The sequence below is a fragment of the Primulina tabacum genome, chromosome 11 (assembly GCF_025594145.1).
Source record: "Primulina tabacum isolate GXHZ01 chromosome 11, ASM2559414v2, whole genome shotgun sequence".
In the NCBI taxonomy this organism is placed as follows: Eukaryota; Viridiplantae; Streptophyta; class Magnoliopsida; order Lamiales; family Gesneriaceae; genus Primulina; species Primulina tabacum.
Genome location: NC_134560.1, coordinates 4,101,332 through 4,115,463, shown reverse-complemented (window position 1 = coordinate 4,115,463; position 14,132 = coordinate 4,101,332). Strand labels below are relative to the sequence as shown.

At 31.5% G+C, this 14,132-nt stretch overlaps 1 protein-coding gene across 3 annotated transcripts; it reads right to left on the bottom strand.

Annotated features, from left to right (window-relative positions):
- Positions 1-5,098: 5,098 nt before the first annotated feature.
- On the bottom strand, positions 5,099-11,764 carry LOC142517878 (uncharacterized). 3 transcript variants are annotated; one of them, XM_075620372.1, is made up of 10 exons: positions 11,520-11,761; positions 11,250-11,393; positions 10,216-10,380; positions 8,584-8,891; positions 8,381-8,491; positions 7,817-8,301; positions 7,241-7,409; positions 5,931-6,170; positions 5,704-5,838; positions 5,099-5,363 (listed from the first exon to the last, which is right to left on the bottom strand). In XM_075620372.1, the coding sequence occupies exons 2-10, from the start codon at positions 11,380-11,382 to the stop codon at positions 5,232-5,234; spliced, it is 1,878 nt and encodes a 625-aa protein (XP_075476487.1). In that variant the 5' UTR covers positions 11,383-11,393; positions 11,520-11,761; the 3' UTR covers positions 5,099-5,231. The 3 variants fall into 3 exon arrangements, with proteins under 3 accessions (XP_075476487.1, XP_075476488.1, XP_075476489.1); XM_075620374.1 differs by lacking the exon at positions 5,099-5,363 and having other exon boundaries at positions 5,931-6,037; positions 6,111-6,170; positions 11,520-11,764; XM_075620373.1 differs by lacking the exons at positions 11,250-11,393; positions 11,520-11,761 and adding an exon at positions 10,482-11,213.
- Between the last annotated feature and the right edge of the window lie 2,368 nt (positions 11,765-14,132).

Sequence of the window (14,132 nt, the reverse complement as noted above, 5' to 3'; positions counted from 1 at the left end):
AAAAACTCAAATTAAAATGCCTTCTATCAATCTAAGTAAAAAAAATTGATTAGAGAATATAATAATGTCGTAAAAAAATTAAATATTGATTTATAGACAGAAGTTTGGAAATACATTTGCCCCAATAAATAAAAAATATTATCTCTTGATATTCTGAGACATAAGGTAAAAACGAAGAAATATTTCAATTTTTTTAATATTTTGTAAGTCACTTCAAACTAAGTAATCTAAGCAAACAGAAAACATGCATTATGTGTTTAAAAATTAACAAAATATCTCAACAATAAAAAATTGAAAAATAACCATTTTTGTTGGATATTTGATTTTGTTTCTCTTTTCTTTGTGCAAACAAACAAATCACATAAACAATCCAAACACAATTACATGATCAATACAAATGACATATAACAATCAAACATGTTAACGCTAGGGTAAAAAAACTTCTCTCATTGCAAGAACAAAAAATGGTCAAATTGAGCATATTATTTAGTAATATTTATTTAGCAATATTTATAAAAAAAATTGACTAAATAACTTAAAAACAATGTTTGAAATCACTTACAGACAAACATTTCTCTCAATCACATATATCTATTGACACATAAAGAGTCTGAAAATATTTTTATTCTAAATGAGATAAAGAAATTTTGTATGACATTAATATTTATTAATAATTTATTTTTATTCAGTCGACTCATCTCCCTTTGTCTTCATATTATTATTTGACGACAATATATAAATTTAAGTAATTAAAATTAAATTTAAAAGTAAATTAAAATAATAATTAGTTTGATCGAGTTAAATACACTATTAATGATCTTATTAAACTAAGATAAAAAAATGACTTAAATAACATCATTAACATGACAAATTGTAAAACAAATAATAATAATAATATAATAGTAAGATCACAAATGAAAGTCATATATTTAATAGATTAATTAATAGATAATATATTATTTAGTAATATGTATTTAGCATCATATATTGAAAATTGATTAAATAACTTAAATGTTTGCAATGAAATCACTTACATATAAACATTTTCTCTCAATCACGTATTTTTGTTGATACATAAGTAATCTATATATATCTACCTTCTAAATGGGAAAAAAATATTTTACATGACCTTAATATTTATTACTAATTTAATTTTATTTAATCACACTCATCTCTATTCGTTTTCCCATTATTACCTTAATATTCGTAATATTAACAATTTATTTAAATTTATAACATTATGATATTGATTTTCTGTGAATTTGATGTCAATGTAAATATTAAAGTAAATAATTTTAAATTTAAAAATAAAAATATATTAATGATTATTATTAAATGAACAGATAAAAAAACAAAAAAATAAATATGTATTTATGATAGTGATTTTATGTGAATTTGATGTCAATGTAAATATTAAAGTAATTAATTTTAAATTTAAAAATAAAAATATATTAATGATTATTATTAAATGAATAGATGAAAAACAAACAAAAAATAAACATGTATTTATGATAGTGATTTTATGTGAATTTGATGTCAATGTAAATATTAAAGTAATTAATTTTAAATTTAAAAATAAAAATGTATTAATGATTATTATTAAAAGAATATATGAAAAAGAAAACATGTAGTAATTAATTTTAAATTTAAAAATAAAAATATATTAATTATTATTATTAAATGAGTAGATGAAAAACCAAAAAAAAATAAACATGTATTTATGATAGTGATTTCCTGTGAATTTGGTGTCAATGTAAATATTAAAGTAATTAATTTTACATTTAAAAATATATAGATTATTAGTATATAAATATAGATATAGATATAGATTAAACCTCGACATATAAATTTATAATTTTTTATTTTCTGTTTTCTTAAATATAATTTTTTTGTATTATTTATTTTAATAAAAGAATGTTTCTGTTTTTTTAAATATAAATTTTTTGTATTATTTATTTTAATAAAAGAATGTATAACACTATTACTATTATTTGTAAGGTATTTTCACAAAACCAATTAATTTTATAAATAATATTATTATATATTAAAATTTTTTGTATTATTTATTTTAATAAAAGAATGTTTCTGTTTTGTTAAATATAAATTTTTTATATTATTTATTTTAATAAAAGAATGTATAACACTATTACTATTATTTGTAAGGTATTTTTACAAAACCAATTAAATTTATAAATAATATTATTACATATTGATTCGAATCATTAGTTGTTGAACAAATACTTTGATATTATTTGTAGTCATGTCATGAAATTGAGTGAAAGAGTAATAAATAATAATTAGTGAATGGATTAATAATAATTAACTAATTACATAAAAGGAAGACAAAGTGTCATTACAGTACAATTTTAATGAGGATAATAAAGGAAATTCACAATTCAATCTGTATATTTATATAGATATCTGTTTTGTTAAATATAAATTTTTTGTATTATTTATTTTAATAAAAGAATGTATAACACTATTACTATTATTTGTAAGGTATTTGATCGAGCAAAACTTGCACAGTGAATAATCCCAAAATTTATTTTATAAATGAAAGCTCGATTTAAATATCGCAAGTGCACGATAGTCAAGTTATAATAAACGTAAGTGAATACGAGTATCGTTCCACAAGGACTGCGTTACACTATTTTTATTTTCAAGTAAAATTTCTTTAGCAACGATAAAATGAGTTGATGATTAAACTAATGTAAATGAAACAACTAAAATAATTAAAATGCAAAGAAAACGTACTCAAGAACGCAATGATTAATTTGGATTAAATCAAATGAGAAATGAATTTGTTGGGAATTAGCAGTTCACCTACCACTCGTGTTTAAATAATCACACTCGACTTTTACTCGTGCGTTCGACGGAATTCCCTAGACTAATTAATATACTCTGTCGAGCTATATTAATACTAATAAAAAACATGCAGTACTCAAGTGTCCTCAAATATTTAACAGTTCACGATTGCATTACATTCTATGGAATCCACTAGCTTTCATTCGGGTGAAATATCACTATCGACACGTACCCAATTCCGTATATCTACTAAAATTGTAAATCCGTGGTTTATACTATTTGATCGTATTGTTAACTATTCTATCGAACTCATCAACAACATGAAATAATCAAAGGAAGTTAGCTAGGCTTCGATTGAAACAAGAAATAACAATAGCATAAACAAATCACTAATAAAAACGTCGAGAAATAATGTTAAACACCGAGTACGGGGTAGGATCCCCTCAAATCCCAACAAATCTAGAGTTTAGCTACTGAAATTCATGATAAAAACCAACAATCAATGTAAGAAATAAAATACTGAATAATGAAAATACTAAAGATGACGATGGATGACGGCCACGACGCGTGGAAATCTCGAGGTCTTCGAAATCTCCTTTGCTCCTAGCCTCCTCTCCAAGAAAAATGATGAAAAGTCTGATAAAAGATGAAAAACGGCTGCTGCTCTCGTGTGTTAGGTTATGGTGTAGGATAGAGTCCCTAGAAATTTGGAAACAAATCTTTCTCAATCTCGCTTCTCGCTAGGGCGGTATATTTTGACCGCCCTAGCGAGAGGTCCTCGAATAAGCTTCCTCGAGCATGTCCCTGGTTTCGCTGGGGCGGTCACTTTTGACCGCCCTAGCGAGACACTTGCGCAAAATAATCCTCGGCCAGACCACAATGCTCGCTGGGGCGGTCACTTTTGACCGCCCTAGCGAGACCTCTTCGATATTATGCCAAAGTTTCTCCTACTTTTTGGTTCAATTCCTACAAAATAACCACATAATACACGAGATTAGTCAAATGCTCAATAATGCTAAAAAAAATGCAAAATTCAACTAAAACAAACTAATATGATGCATGAACGCGACTCAAAACCAACACTAAAAACACGTAAAAACGAGTCATATCAGTATTTTCACAAAACCAATTAATTTTATAAATAATATTATTACATATTGATTATTTTAATAAAAGAATGTATAACACTATTACTATTATTTGTAAGGTATTTTCACAAAACCAATTAAATTTATAAATAATATTATTACATATTGATTCGAATCATTAGTTGTTGAACAAATACTTTGATATTATTTGTAGTCATGCCATGAAATTGAGTGAAAGAGTAATAAATAATAATTAGTGAATTGATTGATAATAATTAACTAATTACATAAAAGGAAGACAAAGTGTCATTAGAGTACAATTTTAATGAGGATAATAAAGAAAATTCACAATTCAATCTGTATATTTATATAGATATAGAATAGATAGATTAAATAATTAATGATATGATATTTAAAATTAAACAAACTTGAAATTTTCCAATACAAAGAATTGACCATAAGAAATCTCTGATTTATTTATTTTCCACCTTATAAAATTTATGAACTTCGTTTTATTTAATTCGAAACTTGTACTAAACCTTCTTTAGAAACGTATCAATTCGAAAATATATGTTTAGTGGTTGTTATTTTTTTTAATGACGTGAGAACCGTAACATCAAGATGTGTGTTCCGTAAACATCTGGACCAACGTAATAATCTGTAAATCACGTTAATAAAATAAATTGTATCGGACAAGCTTTGTGCGACATGCTCGTCCGAGAAAGTATTGTAAGAAAAATCAGATTTCTGACAATTGATCAAACGTTCACATTATTCATCAACTCAAACACTTCTCGAGACTCTGCATGTCTTTTTCTCTTACACTCTTGAGTGCATCTATTTATTTTTTGTGTCCACATAAAAATTCTTCATTGAATGAACCTCATTTTTTGTTGTTTCTATTTATTTTTTTTGCTATACACTAAATTAATTTTTTTTAATAATCTCATAAATCAATTTTATGAGATGAAAATATATTGATATGATTGAAACACAGATATTTGAAAGCGGAAATCAAAATAACACTCGTGTGTATTTAAATCAACTCAAATACACATGAGCTAGGAAGGTTAATTATTTATGAAAAATGAAGTTTGACAATAGTCTTGGTTTTTATATGTGGCGTGGCAAAGCAAATTCTTGTAAAGATAAAATTCCATCCCACGCAAAGAAGCAATGAACTAAACATTACCAAAGAAAGGGTCAACACAAAAATATTCCCACCAGCGCTGAAAAATGGTGAGTTTAGTAAATCAACTTGGATTACACATAGTTCTTAAAAAATATATATATATATATATATATATATATATATGCGCTCATTTATCTAACATCCAACTATTCTTCCCTCTTAATAATTTGAGTTACAACACCAAGAGCAATAGTCCTTCCCAATGCTCTCAGGGACACCCTTCCCAGAGCTCTATGGTTACTGTACTCATCCACACAAATGGACTCCTGCAGAACCACCTACAAAAATGATAACAAAGCTAGTTATTAAAGAGCACTGAGATCTCAACTTTTCCTCTGGAAAATCTAAAACCAAAAAGAAAGACCTTTTCTGCGATTTATAGCTTTTTTTCTTTGAAAAGAGTAGCTAGACCGCCTAAACATAGCAGTACAAGTCCTATTCCAAATTATTCCAATCTCATGTTCCATGGATGTATTTAGGTAATTGACATACGTTTATTTAAAATACATTTTGTTCATCCATGTAAATCACGTAAATGTGCGAAAGAAAAGACTTGAACGCCATTGAGTAGGGGCACACAGGGGTTGTAGTTACGGGGCTGAGCATTTATGTGCTAACCTCAACCACCGCATTTTGCTTAGCTAATAAACATCTCGGGGATTTCTTTGTCTCCTTCCCAGTCTTTGGATCTAGCAGTGTCAATATCTTCACAACCCGAGCAGCCTCTTTTGCATGGTGTATGTGAATCTCCAACTGCAAAAATATCCATAAAAATGTGTGAACATCAAATTGAAAGAATTTATTACCTCAAAAAAGATTGACATGGACTGCATTTATAGTGCAACCTGGGAACCAATTAAGATTGGAGTAGATATATCCAGGACAAGAATCTTGAGCTCCAAGTGATTTGCAACAGGAACTGGGAAATCAGGGTGACAAATAACACCTCCAGCTGTCACACGATTGCCCTCAATACCATGCAAATTAACAGTAACATTATCACCAGCTCTTGCGACATCACAAACCTGAGAATTGTGTTCCAAGGAACGGACAGTTGCTAATTTTCTTGAAGGCATAACAAGTACCTGGAGCCAACGACAGTGTTACATAATATACTCTGCAGGAAGGGAAACAGTTGGAATTATCCATCCAACTACGCAACCCACGTCAAATAAATAGATGGAGAATTCTGGAATTAATCTCATCCCCAAAAAAAGAAGCATCAAACTTGACGAATCAATCCTAAATCCATTTACAAGCATACTTACAAGTGGAGTGAACAGAGTGCCGGAGAGTGGTAATACCAAGCACATCTTAATTATTTTGCAAACTAAAAACCAGAAAAGGCACAGAGTAAAATGCTCTTACTCCACAATAAAATAAACCAGCTAAATCATCGGATGCTTTAGAATCCATTGAACACGATAGTTAACATTAATATGCAAATAAGAGGCCTTCACATATAAACCCTACAAATGTGAACTGTTTGGTATTTTAAAGCACAATGAAAGTGAGCTTTTCAGATGCAATTCTTTAACAATGGATCTCAGTAAAGAAAATATCATACTTAATCTCAGCTTAAAGCACACTTTGTATTTCAGGTTTGTGTGCTGTCATAAGGGTTATGAAGTCCCATATTTCCTAATATTTTGCATGATTGTAACCGACATAGTCTCTGAATTAATACATTTGGCACAAGTCGGAAACAAATAAATTCCAGGTAGGTCTAAACATCAAAACCAAAGGGTATTTGCAGATACTTGTTGCTATGTCATACAGACAGGATGTAGAATGCCAAGAGAATATTAACTCAAACTGCATTATTGGAGTCTTGCCATTAATCAAACTAACACTAAGCCATTTCAAACTCAATCTCTTCATTGAACCATGCACAATGCATTTGGGTGGGGACTAAGAGACTGAAAGTAGGTCGAATATGCAGTCACAGTTATGTCCATATGAAGTAACCGCGTAACACACAATGCACTACCACAGTATTTCTGTAGTGAGATGCAAAAATTTCTACTACTGAATTCAAAATTCTCCATTTGCTACTGAATTCAAAATCCTCCAAGTAGAAAGGAAGAAATCATTGTTGACTACTGATTTTTACCAAAAAATTGAATTGGAACGAAGGAGCCACAACATCCTGTACCTTGAAACCAGTTCTGATAGCTCCACTCTCTAATTTACCACAGGCAGAGACCTGACTTTGTGACTGTGATTTCATAACATCACATATAGGCATAACAAGAGCCTTGAAGTAATCTCTCGCAGGAAGTTGGAGGGAATCTATCGCATCCAACAAAAAATGCCCCTTAAACCTGCAACAGAACAGGGAGGGCAGGGAGTTTTTCTATTGATATAGGCAAATCATGAAAAACTTTTGAGAACAGTACACATGCAAGTGTATTTAATGAACTCAATACAGACTGCTACAAAACCTTACAAATGACAAGAAACACAGAACAAAACAAAACTTCTTTCTTCACCAATACACATACTACAGCAGTTAGAATGGTCACTTGCAGATTTCATGCTCATGCCTTGATATTATGCTCATCGTCGAAGCACAAGAACATAGTAAACTACAAATTTTTTTTTCCATGTACAACAGACATCAATCCATCAGATTAATTGTTTCCTCAATTAAGTGCATGAAGATCAAGAATGAGAGATAATTTATTACTAAATTAAGTAAATAGAAAAGGAAGCAATACAAACTACTAACCAAGAGACCCGTACATCAGAAGGATTAGCCACCAAGTTTTGGTTTTCCATGGCACTTAGTGGAATCCATGATATAGATGAATCCTTGAACCCACAAGAGCGAAGAACTGGTCCTAATTTATGCTTAACCACATCAAATCGTTCCTTAGAGTATTGCACAACATCCATTTTGTTGATTGCAACTATTATTTGATCGACTCCAAAGCTTCTAATTAGCTGTGCATGTTCCCTCGTTTGCCCTCCATTAGCATCCAGACCTGCTTCAAATGAGCCCATGGAAGCATCTACTACAAGAACTGCAGCATCTGCTTGGGTTGCTCCAGATATCATGTTCGGAACAAAGTCTCTATGGCCAGGAGAATCAAGTAGCACAACACGGTATCTTCTAGATTTGAAAAAAGCAACCGCCACAGTCATAGTTATACCCCTCTCCCTTTCTTCAACACTTTCATCTAGCACCCATGCATAAGAGAAAGACCCTTTTCCCTGGTCAAACAACAAAAAAATGATATATTCAGCTAGCTAGAAGCATGATAAGAATAAGAGAAAAAGCTTGTTATATTACCTGTTGTTTGGCTTCTATTTCATATTTGTGCATCTCCTTCTGGGATATTTGCCCTAACAGGTGAAGCAACCTTCCCGAAAGTGTTGATTTACCAGAATCAACATGGCCAACCTAAGAATTTACGAAGAAATATAAACAATGGCTGTGCATAAACAAGTTCCCAAGTAAAAAATATAAATTTGTGGGGGCTGGGGGCAGCTCACAATTGCAAGATTAAGTTGACTCAATCCATCATCTACTTTGTCAGGAATCATCCATGACTCTGGCTTATATTCTGGAAGTGATGCTACATTTTGCTCATTGATAATGTCAGTGTTTCTAGATTCAGAAGATAAAGACCCATTGTTCTTACTAGTAAAAGAATTATCAGGATAGTTCCCACTGCCTGAAGCAGATTGTTTTTTATTCACCCCACTAAATCTCCCTTTTGACACTAAAGCTGAAGAGGTGTCCGTCCCTTCAGCAGCCAATTGAGACAGTGTCTTTATCTCTTTTTCACTTGAGATCAGATCTAGAGATAAGTGAAGACAAATTAATATTTGATGGAAGCAAAAGAAAGTTAAAACACGAAGCTATCAAAAACCACAAATGAGCATAAACATGTAGATCTAGTTCCAAATATTATCCAACCAAGCATAAGAATAGCGGCACTGTTTTAGAATGTAAAATTGCCTAATTAAATATAAAAAAGAACAAAACAAAATGGTAAAGCAACTTCTTCCAACTCACAAAACAAATCAAAAAGCTGTTTGCAGAGTAGAAATAAACAGACAATTCTCATTTACTCGATCATCTATGGATTATTTATCTAAAATACAAACAGGTGGAAATCTTAGTTAAGATTATTCTCTACACATTATTAAAGCCAAATTAAATGTGACTAAGAAGACCAACCAACGAAGAACAAAAACAAGTCATTGTACAACAGAATTTCACAGGTACTGAATCCCAGTTTCTTTTTGTGCTAAACTGTGACCAAATATTAAAAATAAAATTATAACTAAATAAAAATTGCCACCATCTGCGACCAACAATCTTAACACAAAAGAGGAAATGAAATATTCAGGTAATGTAGCTACTGGTCACTAGGACTCCACAATCCATGAATCATTGTCAAGTAATATCAAACCTTTGGGTATTAGTCTACCATAAATATAACACGACATCACATATTTTTGGCTAATTTATCCATGAACTCATCCAATGATGAGTGATGACCTCTATAATGATGAACCCAGCGTTATAGTGAGTTGATATCAATCAGCATCAGAACAACTTATGACCTAAATTAGCTCCGTAACAAATCTAACAGCCAAAACTGCTGCAAAAATAAAGAAAATCAGCACATTTATTTCCATGCTCATGGATAGTTAAGGTAATCGTCTGCAGAAAAACATTATCTTTTGATTCAAAGAGTATGAATATTGGTGGTTGTGGTGGCAACTGGCTTATCCAAAAATGAGACTCGGTCATAATTGAAGCTCCACAACCTTTGCATGTTGACATTGACTACATGGAAGTGATATAATCTAAAAATATTTTAAGGAAATAGAGCACCGCCGACAAAAACTGAAAATAACTATGAGTGCCAAAATGCAACCATCAGATGGCAGCTTATGAAAATCAGAAGACTCGTTAAATGAAATAAATATGGTAATTTCCAAGAAATCCTTTGAGAAGCATAAGTAGGTGAATTGATGCTTTGATAAGAACAGGATCATGAAAAGGCAGTTTATGAGATACAAGAAAGAGCAAAATGTTAATTTTCTGACATGTACTATGCACCAGGAGAGATTTGGATAAGGAAAAAAGAGATCTGTAACGAACAGTTATACCTGCAGCGATACAGCTGCTGCTATTAATTTTTTTTCTCAAGGGATTACGCAAAACTCCACATATGTAACATGAAGACATGCTATCTTTGTTATCAAAAGCGCATATTGGGCAATGCCACACCTCTGTCCCGAGGAGTTCCTGTTTTGCCATTATCTCAGGGATACCTGTTGCATAAAAGCAATCAAGAAAATAAGAATATAATGGAATAACTGCATACATTTTTTTTAAAGACTCAAGGACACAAAGAAGAGACCACAAAGATTACATAGAAGTTCTAGTATAGCTTCCCCGTGGGTATGGTAGTCACAAAATCCCTGAGGCAATGAGATTAACAAGAAGGCCATTGTGGTTTTAAAGATGCAGCTCAATTTTTGTCGACGAGCTCTCGTTTCATTTTCAAGATATTGTCAAATTGAAGCCCGAATTATCTTTTTGAATCTTCATTTATTTAATGAGCAATTTTGGGGAATAGCTCTCAAAATTAACTAAATCATGGACTAGTCTTGATGCAGGTCTTGGCTTTTAGGATAATGCCTTAACACTGTGCTTTCGTAGCATATCACGACTCTGTTCTAGACAACATCACGGTTTCTTTCATTCTTGGTTGAATTGACCCCTAAGGGAATCGATTCTCCATAAGCTTTCGGTGATTAACCTCACAACAAACACTAACGAACTTCTATTCAGAAATTACCTTGACATACTGTAGCATTACTAACATGAATAAGGCCTCAGCCCACGTGAAGAAAAAGTTCAGCACCAAAAATAATGCCTGCGATTTCCTTTTTTTTGCACGTCTACCACCATAGAGAATCGATAATATAATAAGCTTTAAATCAAGGCTGCCAGCAGTTTTGCGGACTGCCGCTGTAGAGCTGCAAGGCAATCTGCCTTCGGCCGCTTAGTTGGAGTCAACGAGAAAATACAAATTGATGTGGGTGAAAAAAGAAAAAGATAACCCTAACTTGAGAAAGTAAAACAAATAAATAATATCAATCAACAAAGTACTGAGCAGGCCAATTCTTTCTCTAACCAGACACAAAATTAGTCTCATCTTCTTCCAGCAATTCTTCATAATCATCCTCGTAGTCATAGCCATCACCGAATCCACCAGCGACACCGTAGTCATCATCATAATCAACTCCATATTTCACTTTACGCGGCATGATCAAAATCCCTGTCACACAAAGTACAATATTTACCAAGCATTATCACCAAGACCACTCAAATTTAATTATCATCCGCTGAGTGAATTAGCCAAAATAAAAGCTATTTCTAGCATGAAACAACATACTAAGTTTACCCTTTGAATCGGATAGAAGAGTGAGGCTATCAAAGGCCCCTGCCCACAGAAGTTGATGGCTAACTGGAAATAGTGTCACATTAATGTCCGAATACCCAATAATCCTTCGAAGAATAATCCACAGTAGAACACGAATCAAACTGGACTGTCTTAGCAACAAAGGGAACAAATTTGGTATTTAGTTTTTTTAGGGTTTCAAAAAGAATGGGATGACATCCCAAAACGTTTGGTAACCTTTTATTTGTTGGAGTTTTGTTTATTTTTAACTTCAATGTCTTGTGTTTCTCTTTAATTTGCCACTGCCTTAAATTTTTTTTTCTTGAATTAGCTATCCTCATTTGTTTAATATTGGACAGCAAGTAATTTTTATGTATTCCAATTTTCATGTTCCAAAAATGGATGTCAACGATTATTTCTCTCGAAAAGACAATGATTGATCAACAAATAATCCAAACATTCGGAATGATCCTTCTCCTTCAAGCCCAAAGTCTACATTGGAAACAAACTAACGAAACTTGATCATGGAGTTGTAGATACGATAGAAAGCAATAATCCATATTACGAGTGAGATCCAGGAAAACAAGTTAATATTCGATAATATCCATGTGATAAACAAGATGAGATTCGAATAAAATATGTTAGTATGAGACCGTATCAACCTATATGTAGTTATCCTCTTGTTATTTTAAGCAACAAAGACGTAGTTTCTGAGCTTTCTGGTGGTTTATAAAGTTTTCGTGACTTGAGTTTTCTCAAGAATTGAAAAATTGTTAAATTGGAAAAATTGTCCATTTTGAAAGGGTACGAAGGAGATAGTAGTTCACGTCATAGTGATGCTAAGCAAAAGTGAGAGAGTTTGAAAAACGTTTATCATCAGCGTATTGATAAAAAAAAATCAAAAAATCGTACAAATTATCGAAAGATTTGCTATATATAAAATTGAACTTCTCACTTATAGAATAGTAAGCTTCATCTCATCAAAGAACAATAAAGCAAAATCGATTGCTTTTAAAGACTTCTATGAGATATGTCTGATGGCTAGCATTGTAAGGTTGTGCATTGGATACGATGAGTTATTTAGTTGTCACAATTGAGGTAATTTTTTAGAATTGGTCAATTTTCAAGTAGATTTATGCAAAGAAACTGGAGATATTCTTTTGTCTAAAGCGACTAAAAATTCCAGTTATATAGCACCATCAATTCAACAAGAGATACTAAAAATTATTGCGGATCTTGTATAAATAAAATTCGTGATGAAATTAGATATGCTAATAAGCTTTGTATTATCGTTGATGGGGCAATTGAATAATCTTCCATAAAGCTCAAATGACTATTGTTTTACGATATGCAAATGATGATGGGGGATGTTAGGGAGTGTTCTATGGAAGTTGTTGCAATTGATGACACAAATCCTGTGACTTTGAAAAACCAAATTTGTAACATACTGTCACAACATAAGCTTTTGATGGAAAACATGCAAGGTCAAGAGTATAATGTTGCTGGTAACATACGGAGAGGATGGAATGGGCTACAAGCTTTGTTTCTCCAAGATTGTTCATATGCCTATTGTGTTCGTTATTTTGTTCATCGACTCCAACTTGTGTTAGTTGCAGCAGCTAAAGAGGTACAAGATGTATGACTATTTTTTTTCTAAATTAACTTCTATTTTCAATTTTGTGACTGTTTCTTCAAAGCGACATTGCCATTTACAATCAATTAGGAAAGATGAAATAGTTGATTTGATAATAGTAGGAGAACTTGGGACTAATAGTGGGTTTAATCAAGCTTATACTTTACAATCTCCTGGATCTATCGTTAAAGATCACATTACACTTTTGTTGGTAGAGTTATTGAATTATTTCATTCAATTTGTACACTTCTTGAAGATCTTATGGAGAATGGATCAAAATTTAATATATGTGCAGAGTGTGATGATATTTGAATTTGTTATTATGTTGTTGATGCATATAATTTTGGAAGCATCATATGTGTTATGTCAAACATTATAACGAAAATATCAAGATATTTTGAACGCGATGAAGCTAGTCACAACTATAAAATTACTCTTCCAAAAAATGCGAAATGAGGAATGGTAGGATTTTATATAACGCGTAAATGATTTTTGTGGTGTTCATAGTATTGAAATACCTGATTTCTTTTATCCATACATCCAACGTACTAAATGTTATTGTCAACAGAAAAATCATTTCATGTTGAAGGAGTATTATCATTTTCATGTATTCAATGTGGTGATTGACAAACAGTTGATATGATTGAAATATATATTTATTGAGAAATCAATGGAGCTTCTCACTTTGTGTGATGCTTTCAATCCTTGTGATATATTTTAATATTTTTCTGAGAGTGTTATTGGTTCTTTGGCTAAGAAGTTTTATCCCTATGATTTTTCTAGAGATGACATAGAACATTTGAAAAGTCAGTTGAATCATTACAAGCTTGATGTTTTCGAGGATCCGCGATTTGAAAATATTGATTATCTTCCTAAATTACGACGATCTCTAACTGAAACAAAGAAGTCAAATATTTACTTCATGATTGATAGGTTGGTTCGTTTGGTCTCAACTCTTAGTTTCTACCACAACAATAAAGAGG

Bases quoted from the DNA above. Each gene is read 5' to 3' on its own strand.
- LOC142517878 (XM_075620372.1), bottom strand. From the start codon at position 11,382: ATGCCGCGTAAAGTGAAATATGGAGTTGATTATGATGATGACTACGGT. The intron at 10,381-11,249 runs GTTAGAGAAAGA...TTTATGCAACAG, and splicing joins TGAGACTAATTTTGTGTCTG to GTATCCCTGAGATAATGGCA. The intron at 5,839-5,930 runs GTTGCACTATAA...ATATTTTTGCAG, and splicing joins CAATCTTAATTGGTTCCCAG to TTGGAGATTCACATACACCA.